The sequence below is a fragment of the Dendrobium catenatum genome, unplaced genomic scaffold, assembly GCF_001605985.2.
Source record: "Dendrobium catenatum unplaced genomic scaffold, ASM160598v2 fragScaff_scaffold_1715, whole genome shotgun sequence".
NCBI lineage: Eukaryota > Viridiplantae > Streptophyta > Magnoliopsida > Asparagales > Orchidaceae > Dendrobium > Dendrobium catenatum.
This window is the reverse complement of record NW_021320177.1, coordinates 76,248-99,299: the sequence shown is the minus strand read 5'-3', so window position 1 is coordinate 99,299 and position 23,052 is coordinate 76,248. Positions and strand designations below refer to the sequence as shown.

Here is a 23,052-nt window from a genome sequence, read left to right as displayed (position 1 = left end):
CCTAGTGGCTTTGAACAAATGCTTTACATTCAATACCAACATTGTTCTTAAGATAGTAGAACGATAAATGAGTATACGAAAGAATTTTACAGATTGAGCGCCAGGAATAACTTGAATGAATCTGAAAATCAACATATGGCGCGTTATATTCGGGGGTTGAAATAATCTATTCTGGACAAGCTAGAACTAAACTTAATCTGGAGCTTGTGTCAAGCAGTGAATTACGCTCTCAAGGATGAAATTCAGATTAATCGCCATCCATTGGGCCACGTAGGACGCCGTTATACTACTGATCCAATCGGGGATGTCACCAAGTAGCCAATAACTAGTGGAAGCAAGCTAGCGACACCGCAGCCAGGGAGTACGGGTGTGCTCGATGACGAACCGAAGTCGGCATATCGCCAGAAGTTTCTAGCTAAGGAGAATCCTTATGCTAACTCGACAAACTTTAAATGCTACCACTGTTTCCAGTCGGGACATAAGTCTAATGATTGTCCTAATCAATAGCCGCTTCAATTAATAGATGGGAAGCCATAAGGGGATTATCAAATTGCAGAGACTGTGAATGAACAAGATTTTGAATATCTTCAGACAGATGAAGGGAAGCATATAATTTGTGTTATGGAGAAACTTTTATTGGCACCTCGCCAAGCTGGTAATTCTCAACGACATTCCATCTTTCGCACTCATTGTACCATTTACGGAAAGGTTTGCGACATGCTCATAGACAGTGGATGCACAGAGAACATCATTTCCTAGTCCGTATTACAAAAACTACAACTCAAGAAGACAAAAAATTAATTTGTATGTAGGGAATAGAGGAGAGCGGGAGGCAATCCTGCAACTTAGGTGAGGAGAGTGCGACTACAAGGAGTGAAGGTCGATGTGAGATTCACATGGGCCTTATGCTGAGAGGAAGAGATATAGAGACAAAGATATAAATTGGGTTTTCTAAGATTTTAATTTTGATTTTTTATTTTTTATTTTCTTTTTTAACAGGATGGAACAAGTAGCATCACGATTAGGGCAAGGATAAATTTTGATTATATAATTGATTTTATTTTATTTTAATGAATTTAATAAAAATAATATAAAAGTGATAAATAAAAAATCAAAAAAAGAATATGTGAATAGTGCTCGCATAATTTCTTATTTCTTGTGTGTCTCAATTTGTGTGCCATCACTTTGCCCACAAGCAAATTTGTGTTTCACTTTCCCTACAACAACACAAGTAATATGAGTGTCTTCTCTGGTAATTTCAATGTTCCAAATGTGTCAACATAGCTCTCTAGGCGAATCGACTAAGTTTAGGTGACTTCGCATAATGTCACGTTTGTAAACCATCATTTTCGTTGTGTTCAATTGAGTAGAGTGTTGAACGTGCTTTCTTGGTATTTTTGACACTATGGATGCATCAGTGCAATTTATTTTGTAAATGGGTAACATGCATAATTTCAATTGTATTCAAGATGCTTCGAACTCCTTTCAAACGATGTTGCAATAGTCGATCGTCATTCTCATCACATTTACTCGAAGCAATAATGGAATATATACGAAGATCAAAGAATTTCCGCTCCCCAAGTAAATCTGATATATGCATATAGTGAATCTTATTTGTTGCAAATTGGTTGATCATATGCATCTCCAATAGTTCTTTAGAATGTTAATTTGAGTACTTGACTTCATAGATTTCTTTTTAAATCATTCTTGAGATAAAGACTTGAGCTAAAATTATTTTTTTTATCTTAACTTCATGCATTTTGATGTGTGGCCTCTTTTCTAAAATATGTTTTTATTTTGTCCCCTTGGCATGAAAAAAATTCAACGAAAGGAAATCGGAAGAAATGTCATAGGGTATGTTTCTTGGCACGGACACCCATGCATACCTTTATTGGTATAGTGAGATAGAATAATCCAACCCCCCCCCCATTGCTTTGTCTTATGACATTGACTATGGATGTCATTCTTAGTCCGATGGCGCCCCTTACGCATGGAATATACCGGAAGGCTGTCGAAATTTAAATTGAGCAGACAAACAAAAAAAAGGACCCTAAATGACACATTTAAATAGAATGCAATTGAATAAAAGAAACTCAAGTTAGAACATGGCCCTAAACTCGAGCTTGCCTAGTGTTTGAATTTATCAATAAACATTTGGCTTCATAAACCTACATAATTAATCAATATCACGGGTTATAAAAGAAGGGTTACTTGAAATGGTCTCCTCAGGCCATATATAGGAGTTCAATTGCAATGTTGCTCAAGTTAGAAAGAAAGGTTTATGCACTGTTTCTCCAGTTCAAAGAACACTTGAGAAGCCAACGATGTGAGTGTTGCTATGGGATTTAATTGAACACTGATAGTCTGAAGATCTAAAACAGTCTCTCTCGTACTAGCACATGACCGCCTATATATATATATACACGATAGATTACTATAAAAGTTATCAGATCAAGCATAAATCTTAATGCAATATTTGGTTTAGAAACTATCAAAATTAAATTTAGGATTCAAATTTCGACTTAAGTAAACCAATAATTGACCAATAGCGCAGGACAAAGGTGGCAGCATCCAACAAGGCATGGTGCACCAACATGATGACAAAAATGAGGTAGGCCAGTGACCACAGCTGGAGGAGTATGACGGGAAGGACGCGATGATTGACGGGAGGCATTTGGACATGTCAATGTGAAGAATACCAACAAAAGGCTTCAAGGTGGTGTGGCTGAGATGCTATGAGGCTTGTTAAAATCAAATAGAGGAAAAAAATATGTTTGTTATATAGATGAATATTATATTATATTTTGGATTTTCGTGTTTAGAGGTTCGATAATAAGGAAAATATTATAACGGTGAAAAACAAAAAGAGAGGAATAATAAGAGCGAGAAAAATAAATAGAAGAATAGAAAAACTAGTAAGATAAAATTGGAGGGAAGGTATTTAAGTGCCAAACATTTTGCATTTACTCTTTGAACAGCTGTGGATATATACAAAATTCACAAAATTATGTAAATCGCTTTATCTCTTCTTTTTTTCTTTTTTCTTGTGTTCTTAAAAGTTATTTTTGCGTTTTTTGTTCACTGCACATCACTGCCCACTCACTGAAGCTTTACCCAACAAATAAAAGCCATTTTAATATGATATATTTCTTCCATGCAAGAACAAATCATGTGAAGGACTAATGCATATTGATGTCATAATCATGCAATAGTATCGTACTTGATGAGTTGACTAATAAAATTTATGCCTTTAACCCAGTTATAAATTTAGTTGGTCATATCTGATCACGCAGTAACCTTTTAACGTACTTGAAATAAGCTTTCGACATGCACAGAAGTCAGTACAGATTGCTTAAGAAATAAATGTTAAATGGGGCTTAGTTTTAATTATATGGCACTTACTTTTAAATGGTTCCCTATTTTTTAACCTATTAGTCCAGTTAAGCGTTGCCAGTATAACTACTTAGAATGCAAATGGACATAATTTATCAAACAAAACACGCACCATTTGGAGAGCAGCAAGTAGTGGTGGAGAAATCTGAAGAGGCCATTGGGATCGAAATCGAGAGCTGAGTAGCAGAGAAGGAATTTCTCTCTGAATGCTCGTCTTTCAAGTCCAGCCATGATTCCCTTGCCTTGGGCCACTCATTAAATGCAGTCCCAAGACCCTGACATTCCTGCTTTGCTGGGTCGGGTAAGCCAAAATTACTTTTGAAGTAGGAATGCAGCTGCTCCTGCTGTTTTGGTATTGATCTCATGGTTACTTCATTCAGATTTTGCATTGCATGAAGCTGGGATGAATAATGGCCATATGGATTACTGGTTTTTCCTTTTGAGATGGAAAACGAAGGGACTTGGGATGGCATGAGGCCCCATGAGTTATCTGGTGAAGAATTCACGCTGAGGTCAGTCTGTAAGCTTCCAGGATATTCCGAGAAAAAGTTGTGCTTATCCAGATCAATCTTAGCTCCATGAAGGTACCTGCAGTAAATAGTTAGGGGAAAGATGACAGAGATTTCTCTTTACAAATTCTTTGAGTAAATGATAAAAAATAAATCTTTAAGTGTATTCATTTAAGTCTAAAACTGTTATAAACATTCAATTTAGTCCTTCAACTCATTAAATATAAATCATCATGCCATCAATGTTGTAGTTTCTTTGAAGTTTGGATAAAATTAGGCAGAGGAAAGCTTTCCATGGGAACATTGTAGACTTTTAAAAATTAATCCATCATCTCAAACTAATGAGATTGGTCTTAAAAAATCTAAAATGCACTCATAAAAACGCTTTTCTCCACCAATTTTTATTCAAAGAGCGACAAAGTTGATGGTAGGACCAAAATTGTTGAAATCCAGTGAGTTGAAGGACGAAATTGAACAACAAAAACAACATCAAGCCTTTATTCCACAACGTGGGGTCGGCTACATGAATCCTTTTTCTCCCTGTCCTATTAAAAGTCAAAGAAGGACGAAATTGAATGATAGAAAAAAAAATTAGGGATTAAAATGGACACATAAAAAATCTAGAGACTATTTTGATCATTTATTCAATTATTTTTTGAGATAATTTAAGAGTCACCTGCCAACACATAGTTCAACTGTTATATAACACTACGAGCCACTGACATTAATGAACGAGTAAGATGTTAAATAATACTTCCAAATGGCTACAAGACATCTACGCATGACTCCTGCTTTCCGTGGTCAGGTATCAACCGATATTTTTTATCTACCAAAGCCCATGCGACCAACAAAATGTAAACAAATGAGAACACGATGGCCTACGATGTGAGAAATTTTTTCAATATATATATATTCATTTTTAAAAAATTAATATTAAGGACATTTGTATGTGATTTAAAGATCTAGGCTTTATATAAATAAAAAAAAAATTATGTATCAGATATGAAAATATATAAGAATTGAGTGGCATACATATAAATCCCCCCAAAAATTTTAAGAATAGTGGAGATTAACCTGTACTCTTTGCCATAATGTTGAGAATCTGATTGCAGGTGAGAAGAAGCAGAAGTGCCTGAACAAAGACCCTGAGTTTTGCTTGCACCAGTCATAGCAGATTGCATTGAAATGTTTTGGAAGCTTCCACTGCTCCCCAAAGCCACATGAGATGTAGAAGTTGAAGAAGAGGATATATTCGATTGAGACTGCTGCGGGGAGATGTTGCTTTTAGATTCCACATGCTTTCTTGAACGGTTGCGACTGCGGTGCATATGCCGCTCGCAATACTTGGAGTCAGGATGTGCATCCTTGGAGCACCGCCACTTCTTTCCATCAGTCCTCCTGCACCGCCCTGGCTCCGGGTCTAACTTCTTGCCGTAGTAAGAAAAATAGCCCACTGGACTCGAATCTATCAGCATTTTTATTGATAAAAACAAATAAATATCAGCTCAAACAAGACAATAAACAACAAAAAAATTACTTGATTTCATGGCCAACTCTCGGGAGAAGCTAAGAGGACAACATCTAAACTAGCAGAACAAGTAAAAAACATTCGAGCGGGAGAAAAGGTGATGCTGAATAAGAAATACTGAAGGACAAGAAAATGACTACAATATTAAATAAGAAAGTATGAAACAGTACCAGGCTATCACCCATTCCTAAAATGTAGAAAGAAAGGACCACATCCTATCGACAAAAAAAGAAGATAAATACTAAATCCAGACCAGAAACCCAGCAACTCAAACTCGGTAAGATCCTACAAATGATTCAAAATCGTCATAAGAACCGTATACAACAAAAGAAATTCTTTTGTTGATGAACACCAGATAGTGGTGATCAATCCCATGAGATGGCCGCAGCTGAGAGGAGAATCTTGACCACAAAATGTGCATCAAAGTCAGATCAAAACACAACACGAAAGAGCTCATCCAAAAGACAACAGTAAATTAAAATTTCATAAAATAAACTATAATAGAAGTGGTTAAACAACTAGTGACAGTTTCCAAACCAAACAAGACGAAATATAAATTGTAATGTACATCAACCCAAAAAGAAGCAACCCTAGATTATATAAATATAAAATTAGCATTTCTATCTCAATAAAACTGTAATCTGAAAACCATTGTTATCTAAATAGTACTGCTTGAATGAACTAAATAGGCAAAATGAATTTTTAGCTAGTGAAAATTAGGGAGGGGAAGTGGACACTAATTACCTTGGATGGCCGCAGCAGTATTTTTTTCTTTTATTTTCTTTTTTTGAAAGTTTACATTTTGTTGGCCGAGATATCTTGTAGCCATTTGGGAGACAATAACAAAAAAATGCAAAAAAAAAAAAAAACCAAAAAAAAAACGTAGAAAGTAGCTCAATCATAAAGCAGATGCAGATTAAAAACCTATAAAATGCCCTACACCATAACTAGATAATAGCACTAGTGTTAGTTTCCAAACCAAACTTGAGCTGTACATCCACCACAAAGCAAGATCAAAGCGACAAGATAACATGCGCAACAGATTTGGAAGCGAGCGCTAAGAAGAGAGGCGAAAGCTTACGCGCGGGATAATGATGGTAGAAGCGAGACGGCAAGGCCTCCAAGCTTCGTTGAATAGGGATTAGAAGATCCGGAGGCACTGGAACTCCTGCCACCAGATACTTAAAGATCAGCGCCTGGTGCTCCAGTTCCCGCCACTGCGCCGCTGTGAACGGTTGTCTCCATCCCATCTCCGCCGCTACAGCCGTCGAAGGCATCTGCATCCACCCCTTTCCCCCCGACCCCGCCGCCGCCATGCTACTCATCTCTTCGCCTACAGGAAGAAGAGAAGAAGAAAGGGGGAGAAAGAAAATGGTAAAAAATAATGAGAAGTGAAAGAAGAAGATATGTGAGCTCAGAAGAGCTAGAACACGGGAGTAAAGTTTAGCTTCTCGTTTGCCATTTGCAGTAAGCGGCGGCGGTTGCGGCAGAGAAGAAAGAGGAAGATTGGGGGCGGCGAGGGCGGATAAGAAATTTATAGCAGGGAGGTAGGGGTAGTTTCGGAACTCGATGAAATTATGCTTTGCATCGTCATTGCAATGTAGTATTGCCGCTGTTTGGTCTCTCTGAGGGGATCCAAAGTACCATTATTGTTGAGGGATGGAATTCAAATTTAAAATTATTTTTAGCTATATATTATTTATTATTTTATTAATTGATTAAGCTATTTATGTATTATATAAGATTTGGGAGATCTTCAACTCAACCACTATGTAATTAACTTTGAGAAGACATTTGCTCAATATTAATAATATTACAAATATATATATAACCATCCGAATACTCTCCACGTAAGGGTCGCGCCGATTGAGTACTGATGATAAATCTTAAAATCTACAACTAAAATAAATACAAGATATTAGAAACAACATGCATATAATCAGTCAATATATTCTTAACAATATGTGTAGAATGATTAAAATTATAACATATTAAAAGTTGTACGATGGAATTTTGCTAAAATTTGAGGCCTCGTAAATTTCATAAATTCTAATGAAATGAAAATTAAGAAAATATCAAAAAAGCAAAATCAGTGAAATCAAATGTTGATAAATGTAACATACCACGAGTAAAATTTTCAACAGAACTAACCAGCAAAAACGGCTCAAGACCTACAAATCCTAGCTTCTATGTCCTCTCTCCTCTCTTTTTCCCCGTAATTTTCATTTCTCATTCTCTGGTTAAAATGAATAAGGAAAAAAGTAATATGAAGAGTTCTCCGGTGGAAAAGAATTTTTATAATAAAATAATTAAGGATATATTGGTAATTATATAATTTGTTCAATTTTTAATAAAAAACTAATATAAAATTCAATTGTACTGATACATATTAATTTCTTAAGAAATTATAATTAAATAAGAAACTTTTTATTTTTATATCTACACTATCTATATAATTAAGAAAAAAAATATTATAATTAGAGCGCATCAACATGTATGATATGGCAAGATGACTTGCAAATTGAACTTATAATGATTCTTAAAATATTATTTGATTATTGTATGTTAAAATATATATTGCAGAAATTTAAGTGTCATTATACTTCACATTTCGAAGACTCACTTGGGAAAGCATTTGTGGAGTGGCAACGTTCATAATGGGAGCTCACTAGGGTGGCAACGAAGGGACCAACGCCGTGTAAAGGAATAGGAGTTCGCATTTGCCTCTTGTTGTGTGAAAACATCAACGAAAGCAATGGCATGTGAAGGAAAAAAAGAGTTCGGAATAAGAGCTTGTTTGGGACATGCTTTGATTGGATCGCCAATATGGGAAGGCAATGATGGTTTAGATTACGTATAAGGGCAAAAGAAGTTCATAAACAAAGTTTTCTTGGAAAGGTGTCAACGTGTTGTGGGACTAACATCATATGAAGAAAAAAAAAGAAAATTGAGATGGGAGCTCGCTAGCACTAGGCTTCTTCGGATAGAAAACATGTTAGGAGAAAGGGGGTTTATGGACGAAGCTCATTAACAGAAGCATAGAGACTAATAGTGTATAACGACACTCATTATGGAATGCATCACGGGACTAATGCTTGTGACGATAAGTATTTAACAAATATTTGAATAATCAACCTTACTCACCACAAATTTTAATAAGCAAAGAAGTAATTTTTATCTGAAATAATTTTTTAAACATATTTATTCAAGAAAATAAACAATAACGATAGTAAGACCAAAATTCTCTCTTCTAATTACAAATACATTTATAGTTATTATTATATAAATATTTTAAATACATGTATTACCATCAACCACAAATCTATCCGTTGCCTGATTTCCGTTACAACCCGCCGCGCCAATCGACAAAAACCTAATTAGGGCAAAGGAGCAATAATTTCCGAGTTAAGGTGATAATCGATGGAAAAATAACACACCTGCTTCTCCTAATTTCCTCGACTCCATTAGAAGCAGTGTCTCTCTCTCTTCCCGGGAAGGCCTCGGCAAAGAATTACAGTATGGCGAAGAAGGAACCCTGTCGGCCAACCCTCTTCAAATGCTCCGTTGCAACACTCCTCTGCTTCTTCGCCACCTCCTCCATCTTCGCCAGCAACCCCTCTTCCCCTGTCCCTATTTCCGTAATCTCTCTCTCTCTCTCTCTCGACCCGGCGCATAGGTATTGCTGGTAAACTGTAATCTAGTTTCAATTGCAGGACGAGGAGATAAGCGAGAGGAAGCAGGCTTGCTATGCCGACATTGATAGGTATTATTTTGAAATTTTATGTTTTTTTTAATATTAATTACAACGTCAAGCCCAGGATCCTTTTTTTAATTGAAAAGGTTTTCTTTTCGATCTTCCGGTTTTATTTTTGATTTCCGGTGGAGAAGTGGGCTTTGGGGAACCCAATGTAGGTCTACGTTGATTGAGAAGGAGAATTGCGCTCTGAAATGTACCTCTGCTGTCTGTTATGAGCTCATATATGGGAGCGATCCAGTGAGATTTTCATCAATGTTTGATAGTATTACTTTCCATAAACTGTTTGACATTTTCGTCTTATATATGTATATTTGTTCAGCTGGAAGAAGGAGAGAGAGACTATATAAGGAGCCAGGAGTATCGATACTGCATGCGAAGGTAGGAATTAAACTCAATTGTATTTTATCTACATGAAAAGTCAAGAGGAGTAGATGTTTTAGCTGAGTAGTAAAATGGTATGTGCACCAAGTGCTTTCAGTTTTTAGTTATTTAAATGCATGTTGATGTCATAATGAAACAATATTTTTCAATTACAATTTATGATTATTGACTCTAAATGGTAATATATATTAAGTGATTGAGTTGAAGTTGTTTCATGATGCTGCTAAGATTATTTTATTAAGGGACTGTTTGATTGTAAGTATACCTAGTATAAAGTAAGTACACAGAGTTTTGAAATTTTGGTTTTTAGTTTGAAGAAATGCAAATGCGGAGTAAAATAGCAGTGCATTTGGAGTTCCCTATTTAGTTCATTTTTAATGAATTTGAAATTTATCTTATTTGGGTGAATTCTAAATATACCGCTTGTGTGAAGTGATGCCACAACCGACTGCCATTGCAAAACGCAACCAAGCCGCAACCAACTACCCAATGATGGCAACCATACACTTTCAGCCACCACCCACCATTGGCCACCACTCGCCGTGGCCAGTGGTCGTCTTCCACCACAACCACCACCCATTGACTTCCCACCAGCCGCTCCTCCATTTTCGTTGCCACATTTTACATTGAATTAACTATATTTTTTTAAAAAAGTAAACCTCTATATTTGTAGTGTACTCAACCAAACAAGTCAAGAATATTTTTAATATTCTTCTTTTATTTTATATTGTATTTCATTTTTAGCAAAACAAACAGGCCTAAAGATATTTAAATCACACTTCAGATGTTTTTTTTTTCCTGAAAGTAAAGAAGATGCAACATAGTATCATATTGTCAAAATACAATAGGTAAATGATTTATTCATCGTAAATTATGAAATTTGAAAAATAACTAATAAAATAAGATTACCATGAGCACAGATAAAATGTGTGACTGCGATGCTGAATAAATTTTACAAGCAATTTTTGAAATTACAATAATAATGTCCAGGGATATTGCTATGAAAGCATCATATGGATATTAAAAAAATAAAGATGGAGAAAATGCATTTTTTTATTCGGTCAGGTGGATATTTAGGTTTCGTTTGGGACAGTTTTTTTATTGCTTCTTATATAAACTTTTTAATATAAAAATTAAAAGTTTTGTAATAGAAAGCATCTTTAAGAAACAATGAGAAAGCAACGAAGCCTTAAACTCTAATGTTACATGGCTTTATATATAGCACACAAATCTTAAGAAATTATTCCTTTAACCTAAAACTGGTTTTCAGATTTTCACGATCTTGCCAAAAAATAGCCAATGTTCCTTTACTTATGTTCAATCCATCTCAATTAAATGAGAAATGACATTTCTTTATTAGATTAAAATGAGAATTTGTGATGTAGGGAGAAAACATGAAAGTAGCTCCTAATTAAGGGCAAGAACACCAAAGAATTGTAAACTAATTTTCCAAAAATTATATCATATCATTGTCTCTTTACTATCTTCTACAACTTGTATATAACCACACAATAGAACTTTGTTTCTAAAAGAAACACGAATAAACTAGATGCAATAATCTTAAGGTATTCTATAACTAAAAATATTCTACATCAATTTGACTCTTAACAGAACACAATGAAGAAAAAGAATTCATATAGCCGACCCCATGTAATGGGATAAAGGCTTGATATTATTATTGTTGTATGTTTAATCCAAGTTCTAGCATCCCTATGATTCCTTTGTTTGTTGTAGTTATGGTCCCTTTTTTTTTCTTTTTAAATATTATGTTACATATATTGGTTGGCTGTCAAGTTTTCCAGCGCTGATCACAGTTTTTATTGTTGAATGTTTAATTGTGGATGACACAATATTCTAGTTTGCTTGATTCTTTTTCCACTGAAATTCTTCATATTGATTAACAAAAAACGCCTAAATGTCCAGTCCATTTCTAGAAACCTTACTAATACTGATTAACCAATTTCTTTTCTAAATAATCTTATTTTCTTCAGAACTTGATGCTTCTAAAGTTCTTGTGCCATATGTGGTGGCATCACATGGAGAAATTATTCCGTGTGGAGTCCGGACGGTAAAGAATCGTTCGGATGTGAATGTATTCAGTATTTTGTACACAGTATATAAAAAAAATCAAATTATATACAAATATAATCAATGTACACACTGTATATACTCACATCCAGACGATTTTTTACTATTCAGACTCCACACAGAATAATTTCTCTGTCACATGATACAGATTACATTATATATGATGACAAATTTTCATGGCAATACAAGTGCAGGATGTGCTGAATCTTGTAATATTTTTGTGTCAGATCATCAGTAGGATTGGCGCTGGATCAAGTGAAGGGAGCGTTTGATAACGATGTAACTGTGAGACCTGCTGCTTTCTCTTTGCCAGGGTCAGTGAGAATCACACACTAACTAAATATGAACTTGCGTTTTCTATAGAAGGCAGAGTACATAAAAGAAATTATCTTCACAGCTTTCCCATAATTATATCAATATTGTCATATATTTTTATATCATTATGAGTGTGATATGATATATTATATAATAAATGTTACATTTTATATGATTTGGTACTTTTTTTTTTTTGGGACATTTAGGCCATTTAAGGCAAACTCACACACACAACGCATACACATAGACTCGAACCTTGGACCTCTTAGTTGGAAGCTTAAGCTCTCAACCAATAGGCCAAAGAGAGTTGTGTGATTTGGTACCTTGATAATACGAGAAGTTTTTTTTTCTTTTTTTTCATGATTTTTCTTATCTTCTAATATTACTTTATTGGAGCAACCCAATGAGTTAGATCCCCTGCTGATCAGTCTTTAAGCTATAATCATAATGTACGGGAGGTATTTTTGATTATTTTTTATGCTTAAATCAATTTTCATTTGTTATGGAAGATCGAATCTTGATCAGAATAGCATGAGTTTTCTTATGTTTTATTAGAACAATTGTATCAGCTTAACATCCAAATAAGAAGGTATATTAGATTTTGTTTTTTTAGCTTGAAATTCTTTAAAAAAATCATTGGCATAGACATTGAGTTAACTAATTTACTATTGTATCATATAATATAAATATTAAAGTTTCTATGCCCTCTTTGGTTAACTAAAAAAAAACAGTTATCTGCCTGCCTCAACTCCACCAAAATCAAAATTTTGGATTTTCCGTTGTTCATTATTATAAAAATTAAAAAATCTATAGTTTTAAATGTACAATATTGGCACAGCATAAGTTTGTCTTGCTATTATAATTTGATATTTCTAATATAGCAAGAAAAATAACTTTGTATTTTTTTTTTAATTGGGATATCTATCCGCTACCACCACATATGAAATGTATGACAGCATAATTAATTCCTCGACGAGCCTACTAACAACTAGTCCCACATTTATAGAACTCGCAGTTATTTTCTCCCCACTAAAAAGGTCACACCGCATAAGAGGGAGAAATCGAATATGAGTTGAGGGAGTTCCCAACCATGCTCACCTACTAACACACCCAAGCCTGGTGGTATAACTTGGTATTTCATGTTCAATAATTATATATTTATGTTTATTAGCACACTATTTCAAAAAAATTGTGCCAGAGGTTGCTCAAAAGCCAATCTAAAAAAAAAAAAATTTTGAAGGCATTTGAGCCATTAAGACAAACAAACATATATATAATACATACAAACTTTAAACTCAAAATCTCTTAACTAATATTCAAAACTCCCAACAACAAATTAAAAAGAGTTGCGGGAATCCAATTTCCATAAGATAGCTTTGGTCCATTGAAACTTTATTGTTTAAAAAAAATACTAAAAAGTTACATTAAAAATAAGAAAAAAAATTATCCAAAACAAAAATCAAGTCAAATCATCTCTCTTTTTCTCTTTTTGGACATTTAGGCCAAATAAGACTCAGACGTCACATATATACAAAATTCTCAGCTAACATATCAAAATGAGTTGTGTATCATATATCAATTTCAATCGTGAATCTAAAACCTCGGTAATTCTGCTCTCGTCCAACTTGAAAAGCATCTTGAAATGTCTCTGTTTAAGTTTTTTTTCGGGAGCTGAATTGCATCTATGGGGCCCCAACTCAACATGTCCAAGCTAGTGCTAACAACCAAGAATGAATAAACAAAGACATAAATATATACCCCAATAATATTGAATCTTGACCCACCTTCAAACCCTTCCATACACATTAAATAAATAAACAAATATTCACAAATAGAATAAGCTGTATGAAAGTAGAGACATTCATAGATTGGAAGATTAAAAACAAGCCACATATACTTATGGTTTTATCAAAGCATCATAATAATAATAAAAAAGTCACAAAAGAAACAAGTTGTTGCATCACATACAGACTATTTCCATGATCAGGTATTAGGTACCAGCAACAGAGCATATTATGATTCCTTCCTTCAGCTGTCAGAGCTGCTGGTGTTGGTAGTCTCACCAGAAGAGGAATCACTACTTTGCATTCTCATGATCTCATATGCCCACTCCAGGCCTGGGCAGTAATGAAGTGGAGGATTGAACCTGTTATCGTGCATGTCAGGGGGCAAGAAAGCTCCGTTCTCAATCAGGAATCTGACAGCATCCTTGTTCCTTGACTTGGCTGCGTTGTGTACAGGAGTCCCTGCATCAGTAAACCCTGAACTTAGTCAAGGCAAGTCATTACAAGGGAATACAACTTTGATTCAAAGTTGTTTAGTAACATCACTTACCTAAATTAGTTATATAATTTTCATATAGGGTATATGATAGGAAATACTTGAGTTCACAAGTAATCGTAAGGGTAATACTTGAGTTCGCAAGCAAACCTATCACCAATTGATGAAAAGCAGCGAGAATAATGCAAAATATGGGTGAAATCAGCCCCAAAATGATAGATTGCGGTAGGAAAATCAAAGCAAAACAAGAATGAAAACAAGATACAAGAGATGCTCAATTCAAGAGAAGGATCGTCTCTCCCAAATCTCTAGACAAGAGAGTCTAAAACCCAAGTCGCCAAAGAACCCTAATAGAGAACAAATCAAAATATAACCTCATCCTAAAATATGTCATGCTCTTTAATACATAAACTTTCCTAATTTAATTTCCCTCCCAAGCCCTAGCCGCCCCCTCCTCTTCAATTTTGAATTCAATTGAACTAGTGGGGCCCACTATTATGACCGGCAGGCGAACAACTCCGCCTCCTGTAGACCTAAAAGCCTTTGAGCCAGCTGGGTCAGTTCAGGTCGAACTGGCCTAACAGTATAATATTTGGAAACTCAAAAAAGTTTGCATTCCAGAACAGATTAGATTAAGCAAAACTTACAGCCACATGCGCCTTTGGTTCTAGCGTCAATGTTTGCACCATGTTCCAGCAGCAGGTCCATAACCTTGATGTGTCCGCCTTGAGCAGCAAGATGTAGAGGAGTCTCTCCCTGAGATTTTGGACCCCATGCAGGAATATTCACATCCATTCCCTCTTCCAGAAGACACTTCACCTACAAAAAAAGACAAAAGATAAACAGAAGATCAATGATTTCTCCATGACGGATGGTCCTAGTTCAGACGTCAACGGCAGTAAACAATAAAAAACTATTATATAACTTTTTTGTACCTCCCTGTAATATTATTATTCGCAGCTTAAAGATACTAGGTTAAGACAACAAGCATCTAACTTTAACCAAACTTAACATTAAAGGAAAAATTCTATTAGGGGATAGCTATATTGCAGTTTAATATCAATATTCATCATTTTAAAATGGAATTGTTTTTAAAAAACTATCTTTGCACTCAAGTATTGCTGAAGAAATAACTTGGAACCTGAGCTCAATCAAGCTTTATTTTTCATTCTTGAAACTATCTCATCATGCCTCCCAAGTTGGAATACATATAGGTATATTGTGTGGTACCCAAACATTGCAGGGAATGATCATAAAGAAAGATAAAAAAATTAAGTAAAAGCTTAGGTGCTTACCCTTACCATTTGTTAGCTAAGACAATGGTTTTCAACCTATCATTCTTTAAACTATCTACCATGATCCAGAGATGGAATAGTACGAAGATGGCATGATTACAAAAGTTTAATTCAATATTATGCGTGCTCCATAAATGCTGGACTAATAATGTTAGATCACTAAGTAAGCATTGTAAAAATGCCCAACATTTTTGCAAGTACAATTTTACAATCACCTCTTAAAAAGAAATAAATCATGTCTCAAGATCCATAAACTCAATCCTTCATTTAATTAGGCTTTCTATTAAGATCCGCATTTGACGCTAATCACAGATTAGCTAAATCCTTATGAACAAGTTCTATAATGTTAAATTTTGCCCGCACACTCTTTCTTTCCAGCTCAATTACACTAATTCTAGATGCATTGATTAAGAGTGCTTCTCTTTCCTTCCAATTTTATCATTTTGAACCAACAAGATTTTCTTTTGCAACAATTCTTGAGTCGTATGCCAAAATTGGTATAAGCTAACCCTTTAATGGCACTAGATGGCATAGGGATACTATCTCATCTACATTTTAGAGAAAAGATACCACAAGAATACATAAATCGCCCTTAATATTTAAACAAAGTTCAGCCAGCTTTTATTTTTGTCAAATAAAAGTCTCACCGAGTTGGATGCTCTAATGGGGGCACTCCTGAAAATATTAGTATGTATCAACTCGCCATATTAGCATCATGAATAATGAGGCAGGTGCCGTCAAAAAGGTAGCCCAGATCAGTTACTTCAGCTTGCTAAGGAGGAATGGTGTGGCTAAATAGACGACACCGAATAGGATATCCTATTGACCTACTAAAATTTGAAAACCAAAAGGAAATTTGACTTAATGCAGATGGAAGGTGTTGGCTTGAACTTTAACATTTTCTAAGATTAATGATGGAAACAAGCGATTTTTTATAGATTCTTTAGGCTTCGTTTGGGACGACTTTCTTACTGCTTCTTAAAACAGCTTTTTAGTATAAAATTTTAATTTTTATACTACAAAGCTGCTTTAAGAAGCATAAAGAAAGTTGTCCCAAACAAAGCCTTAGTTTCTAACTTTCCTGACAATTTTCTTTTGGTTTTCTATCTACATATTGATTGGTTAATAAAATTTAACTATACAATTTATCTAAAGCAATAGATTTTGTCAAGCAACTATCAATAAGATCCCTTTTACAGGAGTAGGTGGACTAAATGGTCAACTATTAAATTTTAAATCCAACGTAAATTTATTTCTTAGTTAAATCAATCAAAATCATGTGCACTATAGCCAAGTATAGTTTTACTAAAGTAATCTATAGGATCTTATTATTCAAAGAGATCAAAATTAAAAAGTGGACTAGATCCAATATAAATTTATTTCTTAGTTAAATCGATCAAAACCATGTGGGCAAGTATAGTTTTACTAAATGTCTATTGGAACCTATTATTCAAAGAGATCAATATTACAAGGTGGACTAACCCTGAAAATGTGCTTGATTAGATATCAGGATCTGAGTTCTCCATCAGGATCAGATATTCGTTAATAATTTAACAAACAAGTCAAATTTTATCGTAAGGACCATAAAAAATTAGCCATCAAGCAATTTTCCCACGAGGAAGTAGCATCAATAACAACAATGCCTCTCTAGCACAGCAATACCCCTTAAATGTTTAGTAAGAATAATCTTAAAAGCATACAATTTTCTTCGTTTAGTCTCCTAATTCCTAACCAATAAAACAGAAGAGCTTAACAAAATAACTTCCTTCAACCATAATTCATAGAAAAATATTAGCACAGATCGTGATTACGACTTATGAAACCCACACACTAAGCATAAAACACGCAAAAAAATTAATAATAATAGTAGTAGTGGTAATAAAATCCTAAACAAAAAAAGTAAAAGCACCTTTTTCAGGTCACCCTTCCGAGCACCGATGTGCAGCAGGGTCCAGCCCCTATCATCTCTGTCCCTGTCGCCTAGCCTGAGAGAGCGCCTATTTGACAGTTGGCGCCGAGGAAGTGCTCTCTGCGCTTGCAGCATACTAGGCCAAGTGTTCCCGAATTTCCAACACAAAAAGAGCAGAAAAAACGGTATCCGGATCGAAAAGAAGACGCCGGAAATTACCCGTATAGCAAGAAAAACCTAGAGATTCTGAGATGTTTTCTACAGAATATAAAGAAGCAAGCCCTAATATAACGTTAAAGAGAGCTTAGAAACGAGATGAAACGCTTACATGATCCAGTGATTCTTCAAAACCAAAGAATTAACGAGAAACGTAACCGATCCCAATACCGTTGGTCTCAAACGGATTCAAACCAGGGCCAAAGACACGGAGATTTTGAGGTGCAGAGAACGGAATAGCAATCGACGAGGGCATAACAATAGAATATAGGATCATAATGGAATGACACAACGAAGACAAGAAGGGAAAGCGAGAAAATATAAGAGGAACGAAGAGGGAACACAAAATAAAAGAAGAGATTTGACAAATAAGGCTCACAGGAAGAGGCGAACGGAAGGAATTCGTGGTGGTCTGCGCTTAAGCATCGATAATTTGTTACCAGATAGAAGCAAAAACCCTAACCTCACCGGAATCCTTTCTTTCAACGCTTCCTATCCTTTCCCCGCCCTCTCTGCTAAAATATTCGGCAAACAGGACGGAGGTTACAGAAGTAATCACGCAAATATATTATACTTGGTTGGGCCAAAGCGGCCCAATTAGAGAATAACCAGTCAAGACTGGATAAACGTGAAAAAAAAAGGACATGAAAAAAAAGGGATTTTTTTTTAAAGAGCACATATAAAATATATTTTTAGTAGTACAAGAATGTAAATTTTAAAATTTAAAATCTAGCAAACAAATCAAATAAATAGGTGCATTTTTTAAAATGTACAAAATGATTTAGAGCATTTTTTAGAATGCGCCAAATTATAGAGTCCATTCATCTGATATGACTGCTAGTCATGCTAAATGATAGGGGCAGATCGAGCCTTAATTTTTAGAGAAGAAAGTTATAAGTGTAGAGTTTTTTTCATAAATATCTTTACAACAAAATTTTTTTCTGAGGGCGCTACCTCTCAACCCCTGTGTTCATATCCTTGAACGTTGAGTGCTTCGTAAATATGTCGGGGATCTAAGGAGGCAGAGCCCTCTGGCGAGGATCGACCTGCGAGGGTTCATTGTGTTTAATTATGTTGGCGCAATTGCCTAAAGACCATCATTTTTAAAAACTTTTAGGGGGGGGGGGGGGGGGGGGGGGAATACCTAAAAAATTTTTTTAAACAATCAAAAAAACCTAAAAACTCTTATTATAAAGACAAAAAAATACATGGATGTAGATAAAATTATCTAAAGAATCATATAATAAAGAAATTTTTTATTTTTTCATGGGGGCAATTGCCCCTTTGGCCTTAAGATGGATCCACCCATACTAGAGGTCACATTTAATGGAATGCGTCATTCTATCTTACTAGTTTGTTTCCTTAAATTTTTTTTAATATTATACTCCTTTTTCTAATTTAAGTTTAAACCTGCTCTTTTGTAAAAAAAATTGAAAAAAACATACTCCATGGTAATTCAAAAAAAAAAAATCATTAAACAAATAATTGGTAAAATAAATAGAAAAAATTAGCACGATAAGAATTGTGATCGTCTCCGAACACATTTATTTCCATTAAAAAAAAATTATAGTTATATTTTTGCTTTATTTGCGTGATTTTTATGATATAAAGTTAGATTTGAAAAATTTACAATTCAATAATTTTCATTAATTTGTTATTTTTTACTTCAGAGTATTGGGTTATATTAATAATTATTTATATCTGACAAGAATAGTATTATAAAAATTGAAATAAGATTAATCTTCAATACTATATATATAATTTATTATTGCATACTCTAGCAGATTTTATAATCATACAAAAAAATAAAATTTTGGTTTGTTGTATGATAAAAGTTATTTTTTTAATACTGAATAAATAACTTTAGCATTTAAAATAATTTTTGATGGTATTTAAATTAATTAAAGATCAGCTTGGGATAACTTTCCAGCTATTTTAATTTTTCAAATATCAATTACAATTTCATTTGGTTATTATTTTTTTATTATTTTATCATGACTTTTCAAAATTTTCTACTGTTTTAAAAAATAATCTTTGGAACCATAAATTTTAATTTATTTTCCCAACAACAATACACAATCAACTTTATAAAAATCCAACTTTACAACTTGACTTTATTGAACACTGCAACTATCCCAAGCAAATCCTAAGTGTTGAAAGGATCATATCAGGATTTTCGGTGACAATTAAGATATATTTGGTTGTTTACATACAAAATTGAAGGCATAGATGTTAGAAATGGTGGGATGGTTTGGTTGGTAGAAAACTTGCGTGGAATAGAAGAGAGATATTTATTATGGGCCAACGATTTCTTAGAAATTTGGAAAGAATTAGGTTGAATTATGAGAGCATCAATAAGTAATTTCAATAATTTTCATTAATTAGGTTCAATTATGAATGATATGAGTTAAAATCAATAACAATTCTGTTGAAGGAAGAGGAATCAAATGGCCTAAAATCTTTGTGTGATGAAGATGAATAGGATAGTTCTTCTCTTGAAAAGAAGAGGAATTGAACAAATCAGAGTTGACAGGCAACAAAGGTAAGGGTATATAGTGATATGTTATGGCAGCCAACATTAATAAAATCTCTAATCAATGAACAAATTATATCATTTAAATGAAATATACGATTCAATATGTTGAAGTTTGCATTAACATGAATAATTTCAAGAAGATCTACAAAGCAAATCCGAGGTGCTAAAAACAATAACAATGACACTACTTGAATTATTTTATGTATCAATCATGCAGAGATTATTGGATCTACACCTCGACACATGAATCAAATGCATGCAGAGATTACTGGACCAAAACGTGTGAAATCCCCATCACCTCATCATAACTAGGAGACATTATTAAACGTGGACAACAATCGTAAAAAATTGGGGTAGAAAGTGAGAGCACACAACTACAAATATAAATTTTCCGTTTGGAACAATTTTTTTACTGTTTTCTAAAATAAGCTTGCTAGCACGATACTAATAATAACTTTAAAAAATAATAAAAAAATTGTTCCAAATGAAGTCTTATGATTCGTTTGGGAACACTTTTCTGTTTTCAAAGATGTTGTGTTTTGACCGAGTTGAGATCTGTTTTGTGTTTTCGTAGTCGAATTTTTGACGTGATTTGAGATTGACACGACTTTCACCGCACAACTTTTAGAGTGTTATAGATATGATTATTCTACACGATTTGACTGTATTCTACGAATTTTCTTCCGGTCGGAATTGGTTCTACGCGGTTTTTATCGGATAGAAAATTATCAGGATGTTTTCTGACTTGGTTTCTATAGAATAAAAGTCTTGCAATGATGTTATAGATATTCTATTGTAATTTGGTAGAATTTGGAAATCGTGTCTTTTTGCAGGATTTTTGTGTAAATTTGACCGACTGCCGTTACGCTGCCCGATTTTCGTATGATTTCCGAATTTTCTGAAATTGATAGATTGAATTGGAATGTGTATGACTATTGATATGATTGTACTGGATTGATTTAATATTGTTTATTGCATCGATTATGGATTGATTGTTTTATGAATTGATTATTGATTGACTATTGATACTGGAACCCAAGTGGAACCTGGTTGAACGTTGGTGAAGATTGGTATTGACCTGTACAGGATGGTGGGCCGACGGGCTTTCCTTTAAACCATTGATCATTGATATAACGATTGGGAGTTATAAGGAGTTTTAAATGCCGACGGGCGGCCGACGGGCAAAAAGAGTGACGACTCTTATTGATAGACCAACGTACTACAACAGCAACGGATTTTTAAAACCTCTGTAGAAATTACCTAAAAACTCTTATAATAAAGACAAAAAATACATGGATATAGATAAATTACCTAAAGAATCATATAATAAAGAAATTTTTTATTTTTTCACGGGGGCAATTGTTCCTTTGGCCTTAAGGTGTATCCGCCCATACTAGAGGTCATATTAATGGAATGCGTCATTCTATCTTACTAGTTTGTTTCCTTAAAATTTTTTTAATATTATACTCCTATTTCTAATTTAAGTTAAAACTTGCTCATTTGTAAAAAAATTGAAAAAAAGCATACTCCATGGTAATTCAAAAAAAAATCAGTAAATATATAATTGGTAAAACAAATAGGAAAAATTAGCACGATAAAAATTGTGATTGTCTCCGAACACATTTATTTCCATCAAAAAATAAAAAATTATAGTTATATTTTTGCTTTATTTGCGTGATTTTTATGATACAAAGTTAGATTTGAAAATTTACAATTCAATAATTTTCATTAATTTGTTATTTTTTTCTTCAGAGTATTGAGTTACATTAATAATTATTTATAACTGACAAGAAGAGTATTATAAAAATTGAAATAAGATTAATCTTCAATACAATATATATAATTTATTATTGCATACTCTAGCAGATTTTATAATCATACAAAAAAATAAAATTTTGGTTTGTTGTATGATAAAAGTTATTTTTTTAATACTGAATAAATAACTTTAGCATTTAAAATAATTTTTGATGGTATTTAAATTAATTAAAGATCAGCTTGGGATAACTTTCCAGCTATTTTAATTTTTCAAATATCAATTACAATTTCATTTGGTTATTATTTTTTTATTATTTTATCATGACTTTTCAAAATTTTCTACTGTTTTAAAAAATAATCTTTGGAACCATAAATTTTAATTTATTTTCCCAACAACAATACACAATCAACTTTATAAAAATCCAACTTTACAACTTGACTTTATTGAACACTGCAACTATCCCAAGCAAATCCTAAGTGTTGAAAGGATCATATCAGGATTTTCGGTGACAATTAAGATATATTTGGTTGTTTACATACAAAATTGAAGGCATAGATGTTAGAAATGGTGGGATGGTTTGGTTGGTAGAAAACTTGCGTGGAATAGAAGAGAGATATTTATTATGGGCCAACGATTTCTTAGAAATTTGGAAAGAATTAGGTTGAATTATGAGAGCATCAATAAGTAATTTCAATAATTTTCATTAATTAGGTTCAATTATGAATGATATGAGTTAAAATCAATAACAATTCTGTTGAAGGAAGAGGAATCAAATGGCCTAAAATCTTTGTGTGATGAAGATGAATAGGATAGTTCTTCTCTTGAAAAGAAGAGGAATTGAACAAGACCTCCATAATTCAAGTTTATCCTCAACTCCCTCTCTAGTCTTATCAACAAGAAGAATATCATCATCAAAAAAGCATACACCAAGGTACATCCTCTTGCAAATGTATAGTGAGAACATCCATGACTAAAGCACCTAAAATTCCATGGATCCACAGATTTTTTGTATTGCTTGTTCTCTAGATTATGTATGTGCTGAGGATTGGATTCTCTTCTGCTATGCTTGTGAAATGTTCAGATTTTATT

General features: G+C 33.7%; 3 protein-coding genes across 4 annotated transcripts in view; 1 reads left to right on the top strand and 2 right to left on the bottom strand.

Annotated features, from left to right (window-relative positions):
• Positions 1–23,052, bottom strand: part of LOC110099613 (growth-regulating factor 5) — a 30,030-nt gene that overhangs the window by 2,975 nt on the left and 4,003 nt on the right. The window contains exons 2-5 of the mRNA XM_028701448.1: positions 20,196–20,201; positions 6,512–6,897; positions 4,977–5,367; positions 3,506–3,981 (exon numbers count right to left, since the gene is read on the bottom strand). Of these exons, the coding sequence (XP_028557281.1) occupies positions 3,506–3,981; positions 4,977–5,367; positions 6,512–6,897; positions 20,196–20,201 (1,259 nt within the window). The remainder of the gene's footprint in view (positions 1–3,505; positions 3,982–4,976; positions 5,368–6,511; positions 6,898–20,195; positions 20,202–23,052) is intronic.
• Positions 8,760–12,152, top strand: LOC110099611. Of its 2 annotated transcripts, none has more exons than XM_020826809.2 (5): positions 8,760–9,068; positions 9,144–9,193; positions 9,343–9,424; positions 9,507–9,565; positions 11,884–12,152. In XM_020826809.2, exons 1-5 carry the CDS (start codon positions 8,949–8,951, stop codon positions 11,990–11,992), a joined length of 420 nt encoding a protein of 139 aa, XP_020682468.1. In that variant the 5' UTR covers positions 8,760–8,948; the 3' UTR covers positions 11,993–12,152. The 2 variants fall into 2 exon arrangements, with proteins under 2 accessions (XP_020682468.1, XP_020682467.1); XM_020826808.2 differs by having other exon boundaries at positions 9,319–9,424.
• Positions 13,916–18,215, bottom strand: LOC110099614 (phytochrome-interacting ankyrin-repeat protein 2). Its single transcript, XM_020826812.2, has 3 exons — positions 17,456–18,215; positions 14,899–15,070; positions 13,916–14,217 (listed from the first exon to the last, which is right to left on the bottom strand). The coding sequence occupies exons 1-3, from the start codon at positions 17,588–17,590 to the stop codon at positions 14,000–14,002; spliced, it is 525 nt and encodes a 174-aa protein (XP_020682471.1). The 5' UTR covers positions 17,591–18,215; the 3' UTR covers positions 13,916–13,999.